Source organism: Tiliqua scincoides, chromosome 7 (genome assembly GCF_035046505.1).
Source record: "Tiliqua scincoides isolate rTilSci1 chromosome 7, rTilSci1.hap2, whole genome shotgun sequence".
Taxonomy (NCBI): Eukaryota; Metazoa; Chordata; class Lepidosauria; order Squamata; family Scincidae; genus Tiliqua; species Tiliqua scincoides.
The window spans coordinates 77,354,813-77,378,929 of record NC_089827.1 but is presented as its reverse complement, the minus strand read 5'-3'; the positions used below and the strand labels follow the sequence as shown (position 1 = coordinate 77,378,929).

At 46.1% G+C, this 24,117-nt stretch overlaps 1 protein-coding gene across 1 annotated transcript in view; it reads left to right on the top strand.

The window, feature by feature from the left end:
- The window catches only part of GARIN1A (golgi associated RAB2 interactor 1A), a 51,515-nt gene that overhangs the window by 6,359 nt on the left and 21,039 nt on the right, over nucleotides 1-24,117 (top strand). Inside the window, exons 3-4 of the mRNA XM_066634515.1 lie at nucleotides 19,825-20,078; nucleotides 20,309-20,368. Coding sequence (XP_066490612.1) covers nucleotides 19,825-20,078; nucleotides 20,309-20,368 — 314 coding nt within the window. The remainder of the gene's footprint in view (nucleotides 1-19,824; nucleotides 20,079-20,308; nucleotides 20,369-24,117) is intronic.

The window sequence follows — 24,117 nt, the reverse complement described above, 5'->3', positions numbered from 1 at the left end:
GAGGATTTCATGCAGCTCAGTGACGATGATTTCTTTGCAGCATTTTAGGACTTCAGCAGGGATGCTGTCTTTTCCAGGTGCCTTGCCAAAGGCAAGGGAGTCCAGGGCCACGTGAAGTTCTTCTAGGGTTGGTTCACTGTCAAGCTCTTCCAGCACAGGCAGGCACTCAATGTTGTTCAGTGCTTCTTCGGTGACTACATTTTCTCTGGAATATAGCTCAGAGTAGTGCTGCACCCAGCGTTCCATCTGCTGCGCCCGATCCTGGATGACCTCGCCTGTGGCAGACTTCAGAGGGGCAATTTTCTTCTGTGTTGGACCTAGGGCCTGCTTGATACCATCATACATCCCCTTGATGTTGCCCGTGTCAGCTGCTCTCTGTATCTCGGAACAGAGCTGGAGCCAGTAGTCGTTAGCACATCTCCTGGCAGTCTGTTGGACTTTGCTGCGAGCAGTTCGGAGGACCTGCAGGTTGCGCTCACTGGGACAGGCCTTGTATGCTGCTTGAGCTCTCCTCTTTTCCTCAATGACTGGTGTCAACTCCTCAGAGTGGGCTTCAAACCAGTCTGCCGCCTTGTTGGTCTTCTTGCCGAATATGGACAAGGCGGTGTTGTAAACGGTATTCTTGAAATGTTCCCATCTGTTGGATGCGTTTGCGTCGGCCGGGCCTGGAAGAGATTCCTCAAGCGCTTGTGCAAATTCCTCCACTTTTCTCTGATCCCGGGTCTTGCTGGTATCAATGCGAGGTCTTCCTTCCTTTTTCGTGTGATACAGTTGCTTTGTTTGCAGTTTCACTCTGCTGCACACCAGGGAGTGGTCAGTGTCACAGGCAGCACCATGATAACTGCGTGTGATCTTGATGCTGGGAAGGCTGGAGCGTCTGGTGAGGATCAGGTCGAGCTGGTGCCAGTGCTTTGATCTTGGATGTCTCCAAGAGACTCTATGTTGGGGCTTTGTGTTGAAGAACGTGTTGCTGACACAGAGACCGTGATGACAGCAAAACTCTAGCAGGCGTTGGCCATTTTCGTTCATCCTCCCAGTGCCAAACTGACCTAAGCAAGTGGGCCATGAACTGTTATCAGCACCAACTCTAGCATTGAAATCGCCGAGGATGAACAATGGCTCTTTTACAGGGATTTTCTTGACAGTGGTGGCCAGGTCATCATAGAATTTGTCTTTGGCTTCTGCTGGAGACGACAGAGTCGGTGCATAAGCACTGATGAGAGTGATAGGTCCTGCTGATGACTGGAGCTGCAGGGACAAAATTCTTTCACTTCCCACAGTAGGTGGGATGATGGATTTCAGCAGGGTATTTCTGACCGCAAAGCCAACGCCATGTTCCCTGGTTTCGTTTGGTGGTTTTCCCTGCCAGAAAAATGAGAAATTTCTCTCCTTAACAGATCCGGAATCTGGCAGCCTAGTCTCTTGAAGGGCGACGATGTCCATCTGCAGTCTGCTCAGCTCCATGTCGATGACAGCTGTTTTGCGTGCGTCGTCTATTTCTTGCAGGTCATCAGAGAAGCCAGGTGTCATTGTCCTAACGTTCCAGGTGCCCAGCTTTAGGGCAGTAGTTTTCTGTTTTCTGTTGCATGGTGCAGAGTTGTCGATCCGCTTGTTGGTTTTCACCCTAAACCCCACGCACCCCATGAGGTTAACGGACCGTGGCGAGGCAACACCTTACTGGCTGGGGACTGCCCAGCTTAAGGCGGGCGGTAGCTGCCCAATGAGATGCAATGATCTCTCCCACCGTCGGAAGCAGCCCCTGGCGTCATGCTCTACGCCAATCGAGCAAAGACTTATAACCGGTAAACTGCTGCTTCCCGTGTTGTGCCGATGCCGTATGGCGAAGTTGGAGTGTCCTCTCCAGTGCGCGAAGCCTGGGTAAAGAAGGTATGGAGGATAGGCTGTTACCCATGCAGCAAATCCCCCCTCTCCACGTCGCTGGAATGGTCCAAAGGAAAGGCAGAAGCCAATACGGTTGGTTCCAGCAGCGTCGCAGGAGTTGCCAGAACGTGACTGTGTTCAGCCATGAACTGCCTCAGGGACTCCGGCTCCTGATTTTGCCTCGAGGTTGACTCCTGAAGCCTTTTCCAGAACTGGATGTAGCCACAAGGCAGTGGAGGTTTGAGGTCAGCGTTTCCTTCTCTTAGATGAGCTGCCTTCCTAGGCTGACGAGTCCCATCTACCCGGTGGCTGTTTAGTCGCCTCTTACGACAAGTACAGCCAAACTGAGGGCCTATTCTTAGCCCCCAGCCCCCAGGGTAAACTCTAGTTTGAACTCTAGTTTGGAGCATAGATTCATCCCAGGATAACTGTTGTAGTCTTATCACTACAACCAGAGAAACCCTGACACTTTATCTGGAGCAGAAAAACAATCCTTTTTCCAATGTAATAATTCAATAATTCAGCATCAATACCTTGGACAGAGTGACACGTTTCTTAAACTGAGGGTGCCTAGTAAATTCTTTTGTTCCTAAAATGCTTAGAATTATAATCACACAAGTCAGTGATGAAATTCAAGGTGGATTACAAAGTGCACTCTGTATAAGTGGTGAAATTCTAATAAACTTAACTAAAATCATTATGTAAGTGGTGCACTTAAATCTTATAGTGCCCAGGGTCACAGAAAATATTTGTGTCTCCTATACAACAATATTAAATTTAATTAATGAATGAATCAATCATTCAATCAATCAATCAATCATATTAACATTAAGATTAACATCAATATCAATATTAACATAAGAACATAAGAACAGCCCCACTGGATCAGGCCATAGGCCCATCTAGTCCAGCTTCCTGTATCTCACAGCGGCCCACCAAATGCCCCAGGGAGCACACCAGATAACAAGAGACCTCATCCTAGTGCCCTCCCTTGCATCTGACATAGTCCATTTCTAAAATCAGGAGGTTGCACATACACTTCATGGCTTGTAACCCGTAATGGATTTTTCCTCCAGAAACTTGTCCAAACCCCTTTTAAAGGCGTTCAGGTCAGATGCCATCACCACATCCTGTGGCAAGGAGTTCCACAGACCAACCACAAGCTGAATAAAGAGATTAAATAAAGAGACCAGGCAGGAGGTCTGGTCTAGAGGGTAGAGCTTCCGTCTGCCTGAAGATAACATCCACAAGGTCGCCAGTTCGAGGCCACCGGCACCATGCAACCTTGAAGCAGCTGACAAGCTGAAGCTGAGCTATTCCATCTGCTCTGAGCGTGGGAGGATGGAGGCCACAATGTGAAGCCAGATTGGAATGAAACACCTGAATGTAGTGGGTCTTGAAAGAAAGAACCTTCTTTCAAATTGTAAAAATCCCTATTTAATAAGGGATTTAAATAAAGCCTGCCTATGTAAACCAACTTGAATAAAGTCTTGAATAAAGACCAAGAAAGGCGGTATATAAATACCTGTTATTATTATTATTATTATTTTCTTTTCTCTGTTCTAACTCTCCCAACACTCAATTTTTATTGGCTGTCCCCTGGTTCTGGTGTTATGTGAGAGTGTAAAGAGCATCTCCTCTCTGTCCATCCCCTGCATAATTTTGAAGGTCTCAATCAAGTCCCCCCTCAGGCGCCTCTTTTCTAGGCTGAAGAGGCCCAAACTCCGTAGCCTTTCCTCATAAGGAAGGTGGCCCAGCCCAGTAATCATCTTAGTCGCTCTCTTTTGCACCTTTTCCATTTCCACTATGACTTTTTTGAGATGCGGAGACCAGAACTGGACGCAATACTCCAGGTGTGGCCTTACCATCGATTTGTACAACGGCATTATAATATTAGCCGTTTTGTTCTCAATACCCTTCCTAATGATCCCAAGCATAGAATTGGCCTTCTTCACTGCCGCCGCACATTGGGTCGACACTTTCATCGACCTGTCCACCACCACCCCAAGATCTCTCTCCTGATCTGTCACAGACAGCTCAGAACCCATCAGCCTATATCTAAAGTTTTGATTTTTTGCCCCAATGTGCATGACTTTACACTTACTGACATTGAAGCGCATCTGCCATTTTGCTGCCCATTCTGCCAGTCTGGAGAGATCCTTCTGGAGTTCCTCACAATCACTTCGGGTCTTCACCACTCGGAAAAGTTTGGTGTTGTCTGCAAACTTAGCCACTTCACTGCTCAACCCTGTCTCCAGGTCATTTATGAACAGGTTGAAAAGCACCAGTCCCAGGACAGATCCTTAGGGCACACCGCTTTTCACTTCTCTCCATTGTGAAAATTGCCCATTGACACCCACTCTCTGCTTCCTGGCCTCCAACCAGTTCTCAATCCAGGAGAGGACCTGTCCTCTAATTCCCTGACTGTGGAGTTTTTTCAGTAGCCTTTGGTGAGGGACCGTGTCAAACGCCTTCTGAAAGTCCAGATATATAATGTCCACGCGTTCTCCCGCATTCACATGCCTGTTGACCTTTTCAAAGAATTCTAAAAGGTTTGTGAAGCAAGACTTACCCTTACAGAAGCTATGCTGATTCTCCCTCAGCAAGGCCTGTTTGTCTATGTGTTTTGAGATTCTTTGATGAGGCATTCCACCATCTTACCCGGTATAGATGTTAGGCTGACCGGCCTATAGTTTCCCGGGTCCCCACTCTTTCCCTTTTTAAAGATAGGCATGACATTTGCTATCCTCCAATCTTCTGGCACCGTGGCCGTTTTGAGAGACAAGTTGCATATCTTAGTCAAGAAATCAGCAACTTCATTCTTCAATTCCTTAATAACTCTCGGGTGGATGCCATCAGGGCCGGGTGACTTATTGATCTTTAATTTATCAACGAGGTCTAAAACATCTTCTCTTTTATCTGACTTAATTCCTTGGTCAGGAGGGGCTGTTAGGGCAGCGGTATCTGCCCAAGGTCTTCTGCTGTGAAGACAGATGCAAAGAACTCATTTAATTTCTCTGCCATCTCTAACTCTTCTTTCATCTCCCCTTTCCCTCCCTCATCATCCAGAGGGCCAACCGCTTCTCTGGCAGGTTTCCTGCTTATAACATTTTGAAAAAGCTTTCATTATTCTCCTTAATGCTGCTGGCCATGCGTTCCTCATAGTCTCGCTTGTCCTCCAGTATCACCTTCTTACATTTCTTTTGCCACAGTTTATGTTCCTTTTTATTCTCCTCATTAGAGCAAGACTTCCATTTATGGAAGGAAGCTTCCTTGCCCTTCACAGCCTCTCTAACTTGGCTGGTTAGCCATGCGGGCACCCTCCTGGATTTAGTGGAGCCCTTCTTTCTTTGTGGTATACACCTCTCCTGGGCCTCTATTACTGTTGTTTTAAGCAGCCTCTGTGCATTCTGGAGAGATTGGACTCTTTTTACCTTCCCTTACAACCTCCTTCTAACCAGCCTCCTCATTTGAGGGAAGTTCGCTCGTCAGAAGTCAAGGGTTTTTGTTAGAGATTTGCCCGGTATTCTTCCCCCGACGTGCATGTCAAAACGGGTCACAGCATGATCACTGTTCCCCAATGGCTCCGTAACATTGACATCTCTAACCAAGTCCTCAGTACTGCACAATATTAAATCCAGAGTCACCTGTCCTCTGGTGGGCTCCGTGACTAGCTGCTCTAAGGCACAGTCATTAGTATTATTAATGACTTAATATTAATATAATTGATTATATCATTAATTAAATGCAGATCTTAAAATATATTATTAAAACACAGCAATAAAGGGCCAGCCTAGTTATACACAGATTTTTTTATACACGGATTTGACTCAACATGAATGGCCACTGCAAATGAGAAGGAATGTGCTGATCCCTGGAGAAGGGAAAAAATGCACCCCTTTAAAATCAGTTTTAAAAACTGAACAGTCCTTTAACAACAGCCTCCTTAATGAGAGCGAGAGAGAGAGAGCAGCTGTCTGACAATCCATCAATTCTTCTCTCTCTAGGTGACCCCTCCCTTCCCCCAAGCATGTGAAAGAAAGGTGATCACTTTGCATTGGTGAAGGGAGGGGCTGAGTGAAGTGCCTTTGTAAGCTCTTGGAGGATGACTGATTGATGGATTGTCTTCTTAATAACTCTTGTCTTATATCACAAAGGTCAGCAAGGCTGTTTTTAAATCACTGGAGCAAAAAAACTTTTTTTTATAAATTGATTTGCTATATGCGTTTTTTGCCATCCGAGGAACCCACGCAAATAATGAGGCTCAACCTGTATATATTTATAAGTGATCAACCAGTGAAAAGCCATTGATTGGAGACAAAGATGCTACATTGGATCAGTGGCATCAATCATTTTGACAACATTTGCAAGGACAGCATATGGCAGCAGTTTGGCATCGCTCCAATAGTCAACAAGTTGAGAGAGACCCAACTTCAGTGGTTCAGCCACATTCTGCACGCTAACAGCAGTATGCTGGTGCAGAAGGGCCTTCAGTTGGAGGTCAATAGTAAATGATCAAAGGGCTGATCAAAGCAGTGCTTGCTTGACACACGGCACAGCAACATGAAAATCACCCGTCTACACCCAGACCAAGCCCGCAATTGAGAGAAATGTCGACCACACAGGACAAATGCTAAAGAAGAACAAGAAGAAAAACAAGAAGAATTGATCAGCCATTGATCACTGTTGGAAACAGGAATGCTAGAGTAGATAGATTATATAACTGGTCCAGATGTATTTTTAACTTTGTAAGCATGCCAACAGAGTTGTTTCATCAAACGGAGTTTGTTAACAACTTGTCTATCAGCAACACACACACACACGGTCCATAATCCATTACTCATTTTTAGCCGCTTTTTAATTTCCATTTACTTTGAAAGGATTAGGACTTTAATTAAATTCCTCCAGCAGATGGTGGGGAAGAGACAAATTATACAGTTTACGGACTGAAATGGTAGAAGGCAAGAAGTGAGGAGGCTTACTGGGGGGAATTAAGGGGGAGAAAGGAGGATTACTGTATATATATATAGTTGTTTACAGTGTCCCCCTCCCCAAATACCTTACAGAGAAAGATTTTTTGCCTCTAAATGGAGATCCAAAGCCCTTCTCTGTCTAGCCACCAGAAAACCAGTTTGCCCTTCTCCAGATATTGTCATCAACTGGAAGAGGAAGAGGAAAGAAAGCTAAAATATAAGTAATGTAACAATGGGTTTGCTTTTGAATGTGAATGGCAGAAGTTCTCATCAATAGAGATCAATCCTGCTGCTAAAGGAATGTGGGAAAGATTTGACATATGCTAGGAGAAGCATCCTCTCTCCTTCTGTGCTTCCTGGGCATTGCAGCAGAGGGAAGGTGTCTCTGCCAGATCCTCCCTGCTGCTAAAGGACGACGGGAGTCTTTGAAAGGTGCAGAAAGAAGCACCATTAAAAGTGCTTTAGAGACCTTGTCCCTTCTGGCTGCCCAGGCTTTGCAGTAGAAGGATGGCAGGAGAATGCAGAAGGTGTGCTGCCCAGAGCACTTGCACCCCCTCACATGCACCAGTGGATTCAGTGTATACATGCACCCATAGAAACAGTTTCTTATTTATAGTCCAGGGAAAGAACTGCTTGGGAAATAGGTATCAATCTCAGCTAGAGGTAATAAGGTGAAGAGATGTGAAGTACCTAAGTAAACAAAAGTTTGCAGAGCTCAGTGAGGCTAGAATGCCTGACTCTTTAGCTGTGTTTACATTATGTTCTACAGAAATTATATGTAACTGATAACCAGCTCAACTCCCCCAAGAAACAAGAGGAAATTATAAAAAGTGAAAATATGATTCAATATAACTGAATTTTACTCCAGTTATATTAGTTGTATTTGTGCAACATTATGTTCCAGTGCTAAATACAGATATTTATTGTACCTGTAACTGGTACAGGGCTGCAAAGTGTAAGTCTAGTCCCTTACTGTAAAAATTGTGCAAACATTTTATTTTTAATTATAGTAGGAGGATACCATGTAAACAATTCCAGTGCCTCGGTTTTCCTAGAACAGTGATCTTTGCCCTCTTTGAACATAAAATGGAATGACCCTAACATTCTGAAAGCAGTTTAGAGAAGGTTTCAGCTCTCTATTTTCCACAGGAAAAAATTCAGAAAAATTGGTGGGAACTAATTTTTTGAGCTATTCCTATCTACCAATGTTGCATAAATGCACCTTTTTCCTGCTAAATCCTGTAAAGAGGGATTGTACACTCAGATAATGGCTCAGGGGAAGAGCACCTGCTTTGTATTGCATCCCTGGGTAGGTTAGAAAATATTCCCCTTTTGAAGCCCAAGAAAGCTGCTGTCTGTCATTGACAACAATACTGAGCAGAAAAGAAAAATTTCCTTTGCTGTTCACTGAATCATCTGAACCATAACATAAATGCACTGTAAGTGCTATTTTATAGATATACATATTTATATGACCAGGTGGATGGTAGACAAAATGTACAGATGCTGATGAAACACAGGTGAGTAGTGCAGCCCATGAACTCATGTTTGGGGGAATTCAGACTGAAACCTAGTACTTCAGAAGGCAATGTTCTTTTACAAGAATATTTTTTTATGTCATATCCATAAAACCTGTCATATTATAGGTTAATACAACTGAGCAACTCTAGGAGAATTTTGTTACCTGCATTTATGGCTGATGTGAATTAGCACTATGCTATCCTTTGGCACTTGGCACTTTAACCTTTACAAAGTATTGTCATACATGACATACACTATGTAGTCCCCACTTGGCTCCCATGCTTACATTTTAAAATCCATATTTAATCTATATTTGTGATAGTGAAAGAGTGACTAAGAACATAAGAACAGCCCCACTGGATCAGGCCATAGGCCCATCTAGTCCAGCTTCCTGTATCTCACAGCGGCCCACCAAATGCCCCAAGGAGCATACCAAATAACAAGAGACCTCATCCTGGTGCCCTCCCTTGCATCTGGCATTCTGACATAACCCATTTCTAAAATCAGGAGGTTGCGCATAAACATCATGGCTTGTACCCCATAATGGATTTTTCCTCCAGAAACTTGTCCAATCCCCTTTTAAAGGCATCTAGGCTAGACGCCAGCACCACATCCTGTGGCAAGGAGTTCCACAGACCGACCACATGCTGAGTAAAGAAATATTTTCTCTTGTCTGTCCTAACCCGCCCAACGCTCAATTTTAGTGGATGTCCCCTGGTTCTGGTATTATGTGAGAGTGTAAAGAGCATCTCCCTATCCACTCTGTCCATCCCCTGCATAATTTTGAAGGTCTCAATCATGTCCCACCTCAGGCGTCTCTTTTCTAGGCTGAAGAGGCCCAAACTCCGTAGCCTTTCCTCATAAGGAAGGTGGCCCAGCCCAGTAATCATCTTAGTCGCTCTCTTTTGCACCTTTTCCATTTCCACTATGACTTTTTTGAGATGCGGAGACCAGAACTGGACACAATACTCCAGGTGTGGCCTTACCATAGATTTGTACAACGGCATTATAATACTAGCCGTTTTGTTCTCAATACCCTTCCTAATGATCCCAAGCATAGAATTGGCCTTCTTCACTGCTGCCGCACATTGGGTCGACACTTTCATCGACTTGTCCACCACCACCCCAAGATCTCTCTCCTGATCTGTCACAGACAGCTCAGAACCCATCAGCCTATATCTAAAGTTTTGATTTTTTGCCCCAATGTGCATGACTTTACACTTACTGACATTGAAGCGCATCTGCCATTTTGCTGCCCATTCTGCCAGTCTGGAGAGATCCTTCTGGAGCTCCTCACAATCACTTCTGGTCTTCACCACTCGGAAAAGTTTGGTGTTGTCTGCAAACTTAGCCACTTCACTGCTCAACCCTGTCTCCAAGTCATTTATGAAGAGGTTGAAAAGCACCGGTCCCAGGACAGATCCTTGGGGCACACCACTTTTCACCTCTCTCCATTGTGAAAATTGCCCATTGACACCCACTCTCTGTTTCCTGGACCTCAACCAGTTCTCAATCCATGAGAGGACCTGTCCTCTAATTCCCTGACTGTGGAGTTTTTTCAGTAGCCTTTGGTGAGGGACCGTGTCAAACGCCTTCTGAAAGTCCGGATATATAATGTCCACGGGTTCTCCCACATCCACATGCCTGTTGACCTTTTCAAAGAATTCTGTAAGGTTCGTGAGGCAAGACTTACCCTTACAGAAGCCATGCTGACTCTCCCTCAGCAAGGCCTGTTCATCTATGTGTTTTGAGATCCTATCTTTGATGAGGCATTCCACCATCTTACCCGGTATGGATATTAGGCTGACCGAACTATAGTTTCCCGGGTCCCCCCTCTTTCCCTTTTTAAAGATAGGCATGACATTTGCTATCCTCCAATCTTCTGGCACCGTGGCCGTTTTGAGGGACAAGTTGCATACCTTAGTCAAGAGATCTGCAGCTTCATTCTTCAATTCCTTAATAACTCTTGGGTGGATGCCACAGGGCCCGGTGACTTATTGATCTTTAATTAATCAATGAGGTCTGAAACATCTTCTCTTTTAACCTCTATCTGACTTAACTCCTCGGTTAGGAGGGGCCGTTCCGGCAGCGGTATCTGCCCGAGGTCTTCTGCTGTGAAGACAGATGCAAAGAACTCATTTAATTTCTCTGCCATCTCTAAGTCTCCTTTTATCTCCCCTTTCCCTCCCTCACCATCCAGAGGGCCAACCGCTTCTCTGGCGGGTTTCCTGCTTCTAACATATTTGAAGAAGTTTTTATTATTCCCCTTAATGTTACTGGCCGTGCGTTCCTCATAGTCTCGCTTGGCCTCCAGTATCACCTTCTTACATTTCTTTTGCCACAGTTTATGTTCCTTTTTATTCTCCTCATTAGGGCAAGACTTCCATTTATGGAAGGAAGCTTCCTTGCCCTTCACAGCCTCTCTAACTTGGCTGGTTAGCCATGTGGGCACCCTCCTGGATTTAGTGGAACCCTTCTTTCTTTGCGGTATACACCTCTGCTGGGTCTCTGTTACTGTTGTTTTAAGCAGCCTCCATGCACTCTGGAGAGATTGGACTCTTTTTACCTTCCCTTACAACCTCCTTCTAACCAGCCTCCTCATTTGGGGGAAGTCTGCCCGTCGGAAGTCAAGGGTTTTTGTTAGAGATTTGCCTGGTATTCTTCCCCCAATGTGCACGTCAAAATGGATCGCAGCATGATCACTGTTCCCCAATGGCTCAGTAACGTTTACATCTCTAACCAGGTCCTGCATACCGCACAATATTAAATCCAGAGTCACCTGTCCTCTGGTGGGCTCCGTGACTAGCTGCTCTAAGGCACAGTCATTTAGCATGTCAAGAAATCTGGTTTCCTTATCTTGACCAGAACACAAATTGACCCAGTCAATATGAGATTAATTGAAGTCCCCCATGATTACAACCCTGTCCCTCCTTGTCACCTCCCTGATCTGTTTCCTCATTTCAAGCTCCCCATCTGATTTCTGGTCTGGAGGATGATATCACGCCCCCAGTATTACATCACTGCACGAGCCTGGTAATTTAACCCACAGAGATTCTACGGTGGAGTCGGACCCACCTTCAATCTCTACTTTGCTGGATTCTATCCCTTCCTTAACATAAATGGCCACCCCACCTCCAACACGCCCCTGCCTGTCCCTCCTGTAGAGTTTATAGCCCGGGATTGCAGTATCCCACTGATTCTCCGCATTCCACCAGGTTTCCGTTATGCCCACTATGTCAATGTTTTCCTTTGTCACCAGACATTCCAGTTCTCCCACCTTTGCTCGTAGACTTTGGGCATTTGCATAAAAGCATTTGTACATGGAATGCCCCAGGATGGGCTGCTTATTTGCTCCTTTGTCCCCGCATCCTCTCATTGTGCCAAACCGTCTATCACATCCCATCACGCTACCTTTCCCAATTTCTTTTCCTACTCTGCCTTTGTCTTGTTGTTCTCTAACCTCCCCATCCTCATCCCATAGGGATGAGGAGTCCCGAACCGGATGCCCCTCGGCTCCTGTCGGCCTTCCCCCAGGGATCAGTTTAAAAGCTGCTCTGCCACCTTTTTAATGTTATGCGCCAGCAGTCTGGTTCCATTCTAGTTCAAATGGAGCCCGTCCCTCTTGTACAGGCCCCGCTTGTCCCAAAACATTCCCCAGTGCCTAACGAATCTAAACCCCTCCTCCCTACACCACCGTCTCATCCACGCATTGAGACCCTTGATCTCCGCCTGCCTAGCTGGCCCTGCGCATGGAACAGGTAGCACTTCAGAGAATGCTTTGAGGTCCTGGCTTTCAGCTTCCTGCCTAAAAGCCTAAATTTGGCCTCCAGGACCTCCCAGCTACACTTGCCCACATTGTTGGTGCCGACATGCACCACAGCCGCTACCTCTCCCCCAGCACTGTCTACTAGCCTGTCTAGACGAGAAGTGATGTCCGCAACCTTCGCACCAGGCAGGCAAGTCACCATGCGGTCCTCACATCCCTCGCAAACCCCCCTATGTTTCTAATAATCGAATCCCCCACTACAAGAAGCCCCCGACTCCCCTCCTGCCGAGGAGTATCCTGAGTGCGTTCGGATCCGGCCCCTTCCCCTGGAGTAGGGGTCCCCCCTAGGGGATTGTTTCCCTCCTCTCCAGGATGACGTCCTCCAGTCCCGAGACTTCCCACACGGGCAGCTGAGGAGCTGCACACCTGAGGTTGGGACGAAGCCTGATCGTCCCCGGAAGTCTCCCCACAGTCCTCCTCTGCCTGCCTGCGCTTCTCCAGGTCGGCCACCAAGGCTTCAAGGAGCGGACGCGTTCCCTGAGACCCTGGAGCTCCTTGCACCGAGGACACACCCATGACTTATGCCCCAAAGGCATATAATCATACATGTGGCACTCGATGCAGAACACTGGATAGCCCCCACCCTGCTGCTGGCTGTCTGACTGCATAGCTTTTTTTGTTGTTGTTGTTTTATTTAGGGGTACTTTTAAAAACCCTACACTGGTTAGCAGCCCTCTTCTCAAGGGAAGAGGAAGGGCAGTGTATGGGGCCCTGGCCTCCTCGCCCTGCTGCTGAACTCGCCCAGATGCTAAACTCTCAGTTTACCTGGCACTTGGGGTCCCAGAGGCACTTGGGGTTCCCAGAGGCCACGCGCGTCTGGAGAGAGCCTCACGCGATGGCAGGCCTAGCTTTATACTCCTGGCTGGCTCCTCCTCCCTCCTTCCTTCCTGATTGAAAGGGGGGCTGGTCTTCCTGATTGAAAGGGGGGCTGATTGAAAGGGGGGCTGGACTGATAGAACTGATGACTAAAAATGTTCTAAAAGTAACAGACTGCCTTGATGCTCAGGCAGTGATGTCATGACTCACTGCCCCAGCACCCAGGACACTGATGTCATGAAGCTGCATGATGTTGTGACATCACTTCCAGGCTCTCCAGATGTGATGCTGCCACAATAAGCTCCCAGCCCTCAAGCTTTTCCTGGAGGCCAAGGCTCTTGCTATCATCTCACTGCAGTTACTTCCGAGTTCTCCATGAAGGGTGGTGCATGAAAGGCATCTCCAATGAGTGCTCTGCCCTCTGGAGTCTTCCTGGAGGGTGTAGTGCTCATTGCCACCATATCGCACAAGCTGTTTTGGAACAGGGCATGCATTGTGGCAGCAACAAGAGCCCAGCCCTCCTCCTCTGTAATCAGGGCAAAGGTGCATAGGTAATGACTATGGCTGCATCTGCTGACACTATAGCACATATATCAACCACCTAGTACACTTTTAAAGCATAATTTATAATACAAAAATTTAAAAGTTTTTTTAAAAAACATAACACCGCTTTATACTTTTCCTCCTAGGGAAAAAACTGAATGGGAAAAAAAATGAAAATTAAAATATTTTAGAATATGTTTTACGACCTTGGACTGAGCAGCTTAGAGGGAATACTACTCAGGAGTTCTTAGGAACATAAGAATATAAGAACATAAGAGTGCCACTGGATCAGGCCAAAGGCCCATCTAGTCTTCCTGTCACAGTGGCACAGCAGATACCTCAGGAAGCAGAAAAGAAAACAAGAGACCTGCATTCTGGTGCCCAACCCTGCATCTGGCATTCTGAGGTAGCCTACCTCTACATCAGGAGCTTGCACATACCCATTATGGTTTGTACCCCATAATGGACTTTTCCTCCAGCAATTTGTCCAATCACCTTTGAAAGGCATCTAGGGAGATAACATCACCATATCATGTCGCATGGACTGCTTACATGCTAGTAAGAAATATTTTCTTTTTCAGTTCAAATTCTCCCAACAATCAATTTGAGTGGATGTCTTCTCATTCTGGTGTTGTGTGAGAGGAATAACAACATCCTCCTTTCGACTTTATCCATCCCCTGCATAATTTTATATGTCTCAATCATATCCCCCCTCAGGCACTTCTTTTCTAGGCTGAAGAGGCCCAAACGCTGTAGCCTTTCCTCATAAGGAAAGTGCCCCAGACCAGTAATCATCTTAGTCGCTCTCTTTTGCACCTTTTCCATTTCCACTATGTCCTTTTTGAGATGTGGTGACCAGAACTGGACACAATACTCCAGGTGTGGCCTTATCATCGGTTTGTACAACAGCATTATAATATTAGTCGTTTTGTTCTCAATACCTTTTCTAATGATCCCAAGCATAGAATTGGCCTTCTTTACTGCAGCTGCACATTGGGTTAATAATTTCATTGAGCTGTCCACCAGCACACCAAGATCTCTCTGCTGATCTGCCACCAACAGCTCAAATTTCATTAACCTATAGGTGAAGTTTTGGTTTTTTGCCCCAATGTGCATTACACTTACTTACCTCTCTCCACTGTGAAAATTGTCCATTGATACCCACTCTCTGTTTCCTAGTCCTCAACCAATTCCTAATCCATGAGAGGACTTGCCCTCCTATTGCCTAACTGTGGAGTGTTCTCAGCAGCCATTGGTGAGGCACCATGTCATATATATATATTATCCACAGGTTCTCTAGTGATTTTTCCTTGTCAGTGTGGGGTCCGCTGTTCTGCAAGCCGCACTTCATTTGGCATGGTCCAGGGTGTCTTCTGGGGCGATGTCAAGTGCCTGCATATCTTCTTTCAACCAGTCAAGCCACCACTTCTTTAGTTTTCTTCGTGGACAGCATCCAGTTGGAGTTAGTTGATATGCCATCTTCACCATGCTTATCTCATTGCTCTTAGTAACATGACTGTACCCGCAGAGTCTTGCCTCATGCATCTTGTTGGCATTTGGCGCAACCCCCATATCTCGTCATATGTCCTTGTTCATGGTTCGGTTCCACTGTGTAAGACCAAGGGGCAAGCAGAGCATCTTCATCTCCATAACATGGAGAGCCTGTTCATGTTTGGTAGATGCTGGCCAACATTCAGAACCATACTGGGCAACTGGACAGACAACAGTTTTGTAGAACTTCCCCTTGAGTCGTGTGGGCATTCACTGATCGCAGAGGACACCAGAAATGTGCCTCCACTTGAGCCATGCAACCTGGGCCCATGTGCGGGCATCCAGGAAGGAGTCACAGTCACTGCGAAGGACGGAGCCAAGGTACCAGAATTCAGGGGTAGTCCATTGATAGTGATCGAGCCATCCATTTGGGGGTCCGCCTCCATGTACGTGGTCTTCTTGATGTTGAGTCACATCCCGTGTGTGGACAGCGCATCGTCCCATTCTTTCTTTTGGTTTTTAAGGTCTTGGTGGGCTTTGGCCATGAGACACATGTCATCAGCATGTAGGAGCGTCCATGGGTGCAGGTGTTGGATATCGTTGGTGACCATGTCCATGCAGAGGATGAAAAGGAGTGGCGACACGGCAAATCCTTGGTGTACTTCGATAGTTATTGGGGTCAGAAAGTCTGGCTGGGCATTGGATGACGCTAGTGGTGTTGGTGAAGAGGAGCTTGATTCAGTGCATGTACTCTTCATGCATGTTGTGAGATCGAAGCACATGCCAAATGAGGTTGTGTGGGACATGGTCGAAGGCCTTCTCCAGGTCAAAGAACACCAGGTGGATGGGCCAGTTCTTCTCTTGGTGTCTTTCCAGGAGGAGGCAGGCAGTGTGGACGGCGTTGGTCGTCCTGCTCCCTTTCATGAATCTGTACTGATTGGGGGTGATGTTGATGATTTCTCACAGTCTTGCATTGTTCACTTGCTTGAATATCTTCATAGAATGGCACAATAGGCAAATTGGCCAGTAGTTGTCGCACTTGCTGATGTCACCTTTGCCCTCCTAGATTGGGATGGTCATGCTGGTCGACCAGGCTTGTGAGGCTGCATTGTTGCTGATGATTCTGTTGAACAGGGTTGCCAGTGCCTTGGTGCCTCGGAACCCAAGTAGCTTCCAGCCTTCAGCCAGAATGTTGTCAGGTCTGACAGCCTTGCAATTCTTCATTTTCTTGATTGTTTGTCAGACCCCTGGACAAGATCAGCACTCATTATGAGCAGGTGTGGGAATTCAGTGTTGCAGACTGAGGTGAAGTATTCTTTCCAGCAGTGAAGGATAGCAGGCGGGTTGCGAAGGAGTTGATGTTCGCCATCTTTGATGTTAGTGACTTGGCCAATGTCTTGGGTCGAGCAGTGGTGGGTGTTGGTAGATCGCCCTCAGGTGTGTCCAGCTGGGCATAGAAATCGTCACAATGGGGGCCTTTGCAGTCACCACTTCTCGCTTCACCAGCGACTTGAGGCTCCGGTATTCTTGCCTGTCATCACCTGCTCCTGAGTTGCCACTTCCCGAAGGCAGCCTTCTTCACTTTGATGGTTGTTTGCATTGCATCATTCCACCACCAGACTTTCTTGTTGTTGAAGCAACCTCCAGGTTTCAACATCCCTAGGCTGTCAGCGGCAGCTTCATGGACTTGGCTGGGCATGCTGGTCCAGAAAGGCTTGGCATGCTGGTCTGGGTCAATGGTGAAGGTGCCTAGAGCAGCAGTAACATGGTCCTTCTTCTCAGCAAGCTGCCAACACTTGATCTTTTAGGGCTCCGTTGTGTGCGGCTGAGGTTGGAGGCCCAGACTGAGTTGGATGCCCCTTGATGTTGAGGGGCAATTTGGTCAAACTAGATTACCTTGGCATCTATGACCAGTTTGAGGCCTTGCCAACAGAGCAGCCAATAATCAATCTGGGTCGAGAGGCCACTGCTGGTATAGGTGACTAGGTGGGATGTGCGCTTCTTGTAGAATGTGTTGGCGAGGACAAGGTCATGGGCTTCGGCACAGTCAAGAAAGTGGCTCCCTTCCTCATTCCAGTCTCCATAGCCTTGATCTCCATGGACACAGTCATGGCCGTCTTGTACATCTCCAACCTGACCACTGAGGTCGCTGCTGATAAATTGTCATTCTTTGGTGTCAATCAAGTAGAGGTGTGCATCGATGCTCCATCAGAACTTATCTTTTTCATTGTCAGTGCATTCAATCTGGGGGGGGGAGTGTAACATGATACTACCCACAGGACTATCAATCCCGTGTCAATCTTGATTAACATTAGGCGGTCAGAGATGCGTTGAACTTCGACAACATGTTCATGGAGCTTCTCATTGACAACTACACTGACACCGTTCTGCGTGTTTGTCTGGCCATTGTAGTAGAGCTTGTATCCTTCACTGATATCTCGTGCTTTTGACCAGCTTCATTTTATCTCTTGGATACAGGCAATGTCGACTCTTTGACTCTTTAACATGTCCGCTTCTTCCAGTGAAGGTGTTGAGCCCTTCTTCCTTTACGATATACATTTCAGCTGGGCCTCTATTATAGTTGTTTTAAACAGCCTCCATGTACTTGAGAGACTGGACTCTTTTTACCTTCCCTTTCAAGTTCTTTCTAAATAGTCTTCTCATTTGAATAAAGTCCGTCCTTTGGAAGTCAAGAAGTTTGTGTCACATTTGCTTGCTGCTCTTCCCCCAAAGTGCATGCCATAACAGATCACAGCATGGTCACTATTCCCCAATGGTTCAGTAACATTTACATCACTAACCAGGTCCTGAGTGCCACACAATATTAAATCCAGAGTCACCTCTGGTGGGCTCCATGACTAGCAGCTCCAAGGCATAGTTATTTAGCATGTCAAGAAATCTGGTCTCTGTCTCATGACCAGAGAACTAACTGACCCAGTTGATATGAGGATAATTAAAGTCTGCCATGATTGCAACCCTATCTCCACATCTCCCTGATTTGTTTCTTCATTTTTGGTCCAGAGGTTGTTAGCATACCCCCAGTATTACATTGCTCCTCGAGCCTGGAAATTTAATCCACATTGATTCTATGGTGGATTCAGTCCCACCTTCAATCTCTATTTTACTGGATTCTACTCCTCTTGGCCACTCCACCTCCAACATGCCCCTCCCTGTCCCTCCTATAGAGTTTCTAACCTGGAATTTATCCCACTGATTCATTCCACCATGTTTCCTTTATACCCACTACATCAATGATTTCCCTAGTCACTGATCATACCAGTTCCCTTATTTTTGCTTGGAGACTTTGGGCATTTGCATAAAAGCACTTGTATATGGAGTCCCCCAAGATGGGCTGCTTCCTTCATTCTGTCATTTTGCTGATTTGGGTATCCCATCCCAACATGCTTCCATTCCCAGTTTTTTCTCCTACACTGTCACTACCTTGTTATTCTCTAACCTCACCATCCTCATTCCATAGGGATGAGGAATCCCGAACTGGTTGCCCCTTGGCTCCTGTTCCCCCGGAGCTCAGTTTAAAAGCTGCTCTGCCACTTTAGAATGTTACACACCATCAGAAAATTGTTCCATTTTCGTTTAAGTGAAGTCTGTCCATCTTGTACAGGCCCAGCTTGTCCCAGAACATAGGAGGTGGTTATGATCACAAAGTTTTAAATATCCTATCATAGCAGGAATTGAACAGGTCAACTTCATCTGAATTTTGGAGGCATGAACACTTCATTTGTATTTAAAGAGTAAACAAGTCATCATTCAATTTGGAGCATTAGATTCCATAAATACTTCCTGAAGAACAAAGTGCCAGCAATGACTAGGAGTATGTTTGCCCAACTTTGGCTGGTGTTCCAATTGCAACCATACCTGAGTGAATCAAACCTGGACACTGTGGTCCATGTCTTAGTGACTTCAAAACTGGGCTACAGTAACACACTCTATGTGGGGCTAGTTTAGAAAGTTTAGAAAGTTGCAATTAGTGCAGAATGTGGTGGCCCAGGTGGTTACAGGGGCTAGTTGCTTTGTTTCTGCTGGACCACTGCTTCTGCAACTACACTGACTGCCCATTCATTTATGGTCCCAATTCAAGGCACTAGTATTACTGACTTTTAAGGTCCTTCACAGTTTGGGTCCAGGCTCTTTGAGAGATTACTTTCTCCTATATATTTCAGCCTGCCCTCTCAGGTCATCTGAAGGGGCTCTTGTAGTACCCCCTCTGTCCCAACTGAGGGGCTTGCATCTTGAAGGTGAGCCTTCTCTGTAGTGGTGCCACAATTATGCCACCTTTCCTAGGCATTGAGAACTACTCCTTTCCTCACAGCTTTTCTGCCTCTAAATATACCTGTTTAGTCTGTCATTTGGCAGTGTTTACTTTTAGCGCCTATTAGAGCTGTGGCATGATTCTGGAACAAATTGTTACCCCATCCTAATGGCTCCTCAGTATGCGTTTCTTTTTAGGGTTTTCTTTTTTGTTTAGTTTAAACTGATTTTAGTCATCTCACTTATTGCTGTTATACATTGCACATTTTAATATGGAGCTTTGTAAGCTGCCTTGGGCATTTGCTTTGGCATGAGAAAGGTGGGAAATGAAATTTTCAAATAAATAAATCAAGAAAAGATGCAATAATTACCTGATTTCAACAATAATAAAGAAATAAAGAGAAATAAATATAGACAGTGTAACAATTCTTCCAGAAAGAAGGTCCTGTGGTGCTTTATGGAAGGTATATCCAGATTTTGACTGTCTCTCTTGCTTCTGCCCAGACTGCTGCCCCTCCGGTATGTCCGGCTCTCCATCCACAGTGTTGCCCAACATATTTTGTGTCTTCAGATGGTGACCAAGAAAGTTTACTATTTGCAGCTGAACCAACACCACCCGAATGCTGTCTTTGCCCTTTGGGTTCGCCTGGCAAACATCCTGCAGAAAGGCCTCTCCATCACTACCAAGGACCCCAACATCCGTATCCGGCACAGTATGGTGCCCAGTGGCAGCAGCCCCTCCAGCAGTTCCTCTGCTGAGGTGATGTATCTTTGCAGACTGAACAGGCCTGGTTGGTCCTTCAGATCTAACAGGTTACCTAGCTTGTGTTCAACCAGTGCAGAAATGCCCTTTGATGAACTTGTACTATAATGTTGAGGGAATGGGATGGGGGAAAAGGGGTGCATGTCTAATGTAACTGTCACTACACTGTTCTCTGGTTCTCCCATGACCAAAGTTCTACGGCATAGCACCATAGTATGCCATGGCACCATGGCATGATGGAGAGAATGGGAAAGAAAATCACTGACATCTTCTCCCAACTCTCAGGTACAGAGAGAGGGAAAGGGCCAAAGAAAGCCAGTGGATGCATTTGTGGAGCTTTCCACAAACTCTCTTCCTCTTTCCCAAATGGCATGTCGATGGCTTAACAGGACATTTCTTGGCACTTTGAAGCTCATTCCTTAGGCACCTTGGAAACAAGAAAAAGGGGGTATATAAATGTTTTAGAACATAAGAACATAAGAACATAAGAACAGCCCCACTGGATCAGGCCATAGGCCCATCTAGTCCAGCTTCCTGTATCTCACAGCGGCCCACCAAATGCCCCAGGGAGCACACCAGATAACAAGAGACCTCATCCTGGTGCCCTCCCTTGCATCTGGCCTTCTGACATAGCCCATTTCTAAAATCAGGAGGTTGCGCATACACATCATGGCTTGTACCCCATAATGGATTTTTCCTCCAGAAACTCGTCCAATCCCCTTTTAAAGGCGTCTAGGCTAGACGCCAGCACCACATCCTGTGGCAAGGAGTTCCACAGACCGACCACGCGCTGAGTAAAGAAATATTTTCTTTTGTCTGTCCTAACCCGCCCAACACTCAATTTTAGTGGATGTCCCCTGGTTCTGGTATTATGTGAGAGTGTAAAGAGCATCTCCCTATCCACTCTGTCCATCCCCTGCATAATTTTGTATGTCTCAATCATGTCCCCCCTCAAGCGTCTCTTTTCTAGGCTGAAGAGGCCCAAACGCCGTAGCCTTTCCTCATAAGGAAGGTGCCCCAGCCCCGTAATCATCTTAGTCGCTCTCTTTTGCACCTTTTCCATTTCCACTATGTCTTTTTTGAGATGCGGCGACCAGAACTGGACACAATACTCCAGGTGTGGCCTTACCATAGATTTGTACAACGGCATTATAATACTAACCGTTTTGTTCTCAATACCCTTCCTAATGATCCCAAGCATAGAATTGGCCTTCTTCACTGCCGCCGCACATTGGGTCGACACTTTCATCGACCTGTCCACCACCACCCCAAGATCTCTCTCCTGATCTGTCACAGACAGCTCAGAACCCATCAGCCTATATCTAAAGTTTTGATTTTTTGCCCCAATGTGCATGACTTTACACTTACTGACATTGAAGCGCATCTGCCATTTTGCTGCCCATTCTGCCAGTCTGGAGAGATCCTTCTGGAGCTCCTCACAATCACTTCTGGTCTTTACCACTCGGAAAAGTTTGGTGTTGTCTGCAAACTTAGCCACTTCACTGCTCAACCCTGTCTCCAGGTCATTTATGAAGAGGTTGAAAAGCACCGGTCCCAGGACAGATCCTTGGGGCACACCGCTTTTCACCTCTCTCCATTGTGAAAATTGCCCATTGACACCCACTCTCTGCTTCCTGGCCTCCAACCAGTTCTCAATCCAGGAGAGGACCTGTCCTCTAATTCCCTGACTGTGGAGTTTTTTCAGTAGCCTTTGGTGAGGGACCGTGTCAAACGCCTTCTGAAAGTCCAGATATATAATGTCCACGGGTTCTCCCGCATCCACATGCCTGTTGACCTTTTCAAAGAATTCTATAAGGTTTGTGAGGCAAGACTTACCCTTACAGAAGCTATGCTGACTCTCCCTCAGCAAGGCCTGTTCGTCTATGTGTTTTGAGATCCTATCTTTGATGAGGCATTCCACCATCTTACCCGGTATAGATGTTAGGCTGACCGGCCTATAGTTTCCCGGGTCCCCCCTCTTTCCCTTTTTAAAAATAGGCGTGACATTTGCTATCCTCCAATCTTCTGGTACCGTGGCCGTTTTGAGGGACAAGTTGCATACCTTAGTCAAGAGATCTGCAACTTCATTCTTCAATTCCTTAATAATCCTTGGGTGGATGCCATCAGGGCCCGGTGACTTATTGATCTTTAATTTATCAATGAGGTCTGAAACATCTTCTCTTTTAACCTCTATCTGACTTAATTCCTCGGTTAGGAGGGGCCGTTCGGGCAGCGGTATCTGCCCGAGGTCTTCTGCCGTGAAGACAGATGCAAAGAACTCATTTAATTTCTCTGCCATCTCTAAGTCTCCTTTTATCTCCCCTTTCCCTCCCTCACCATCCAGAGGGCCAACCGCTTCTCTGGCGGGTTTCCTGCTTCTAACATATTTGAAGAAGCTTTTATTATTCCCCTTAATGTTGCTGGCCATGCATTCCTCATAGTCTCGCTTGGCCTCCCCTATCACCTTCTTACATTTTTTTTGCCACAGTTTATGTTCCTTTTTATTCTCTTCATTAGGGCAAGACTTCCATTTACGGAAGGAAGCTTCCTTGCCCTTCACAGCCTCTCTAACTTGGCTGGTTAGCCATGCGGGCACCCTCCTGGATTTAGTGGAACCCTTCTTTCTTTGCGGTATACACCTCTGCTGGGCCTCTATTACTGTTGTTTTAAGCAGCCTCCATGCACTCTGGAGAGACTGGACTCTTTTTACCCTCCCTTTCAACCTCCTTCTAACCAGCCTCCTCATTTGAGGGAAGTCCGCCCGTCGGAAGTCAAGGGTTTTTGTTAGAGATTTGCCTGGTATTCTTCCCCCAACATGCACGTCAAAACGGATCATGCATGTCAAAACGGATTTATTTTAAAATAAATTCCTGGATGCTTGGATAGTATGACTGGGAAAGGGCATCTCTGCCAGAGAGAGTTACTACTTGGGCTGGGTGAACAGAACACATCAAACAATGAAATTCCTGCTTCAGACTCAAGGGGGTGGGGCTCCCTGGCCTTGACAAAATATACAGTACAAAACAAATTTATTCCAAAACAGTCTCCAGAATGCACTATTCTGGAAAAGGTAGTTCTACCAGCTCTCAGTTTCTTTAGATGGGCCCAGCCTGGCATCTTGTCCCAGGCTCAAATCTAACCCTAACCCTACCCCTAGCCCTTAGCAGCCCTGACCAAAATTAGTTTAAACTCCAAGGAGGTATATTTTATGCAAGGTTAAATATTGCTAACAAGTTCTTAGATATAAGAGACATTCAGAAAACTGCAGAAGGCTGAGGCGGGTAGGTCATTGAATCTACTTCATGGCTTTCTATAACGGCTGGACATATTTTTATTGTATGTCTCTATTTTGAGACATACAAAATTATGCAGGGGATGGACAGAGTGGATAGGGAGATGCTCTTTACACTCTCACATAATACCAGAACCAGGGGACATCCACTAAAATTGAGTGTTGGGCGGGTTAGGACAGACAAAAGAAAATATTTCTTTACTCAGCGTGTGATCGGTCTGTGGAACTCCTTGCCACAGGATGTGGTGACGGCATCTGGCCTGGATGCCTTTAAAAGGGAACTGGACAAGTTTCTGGAGGAAAAATCCATTATGGGTTACAAGCCATGATGTGTATGTGCAACCTCCTGATTTTAGAAATGGGCTATGTCAAAATGCCAGCTGCAAGGGAGGGCACCAGGATGAGGTCTCTTGTTATCTGGTGTGCTCCCTGGGGCATTTGGTGGGCCGCTGTGAGACACAGGAAGCTGGACTAGATGGGCCTATGGCCTGATCCAGTGGGGCTGTTCTTATGTTCTTATGTTCTTATTCCAGACATACTTATCGTCCCCATCACCATGCAAGGAGTTGAACTGGAGGGCCCCTTGGGGTCCTCTTCAAAATGTTTGATTTTATTAGGAATTGTGTGGCATTTCTATGAAAATCACACTGAAATTAGAACTATCTGAATGTTTTTTTAAAATATATATAGCTGTAACTCCCCACATAGCTATGGAAAAGTCTTTACATTGTCAAAACTGCTA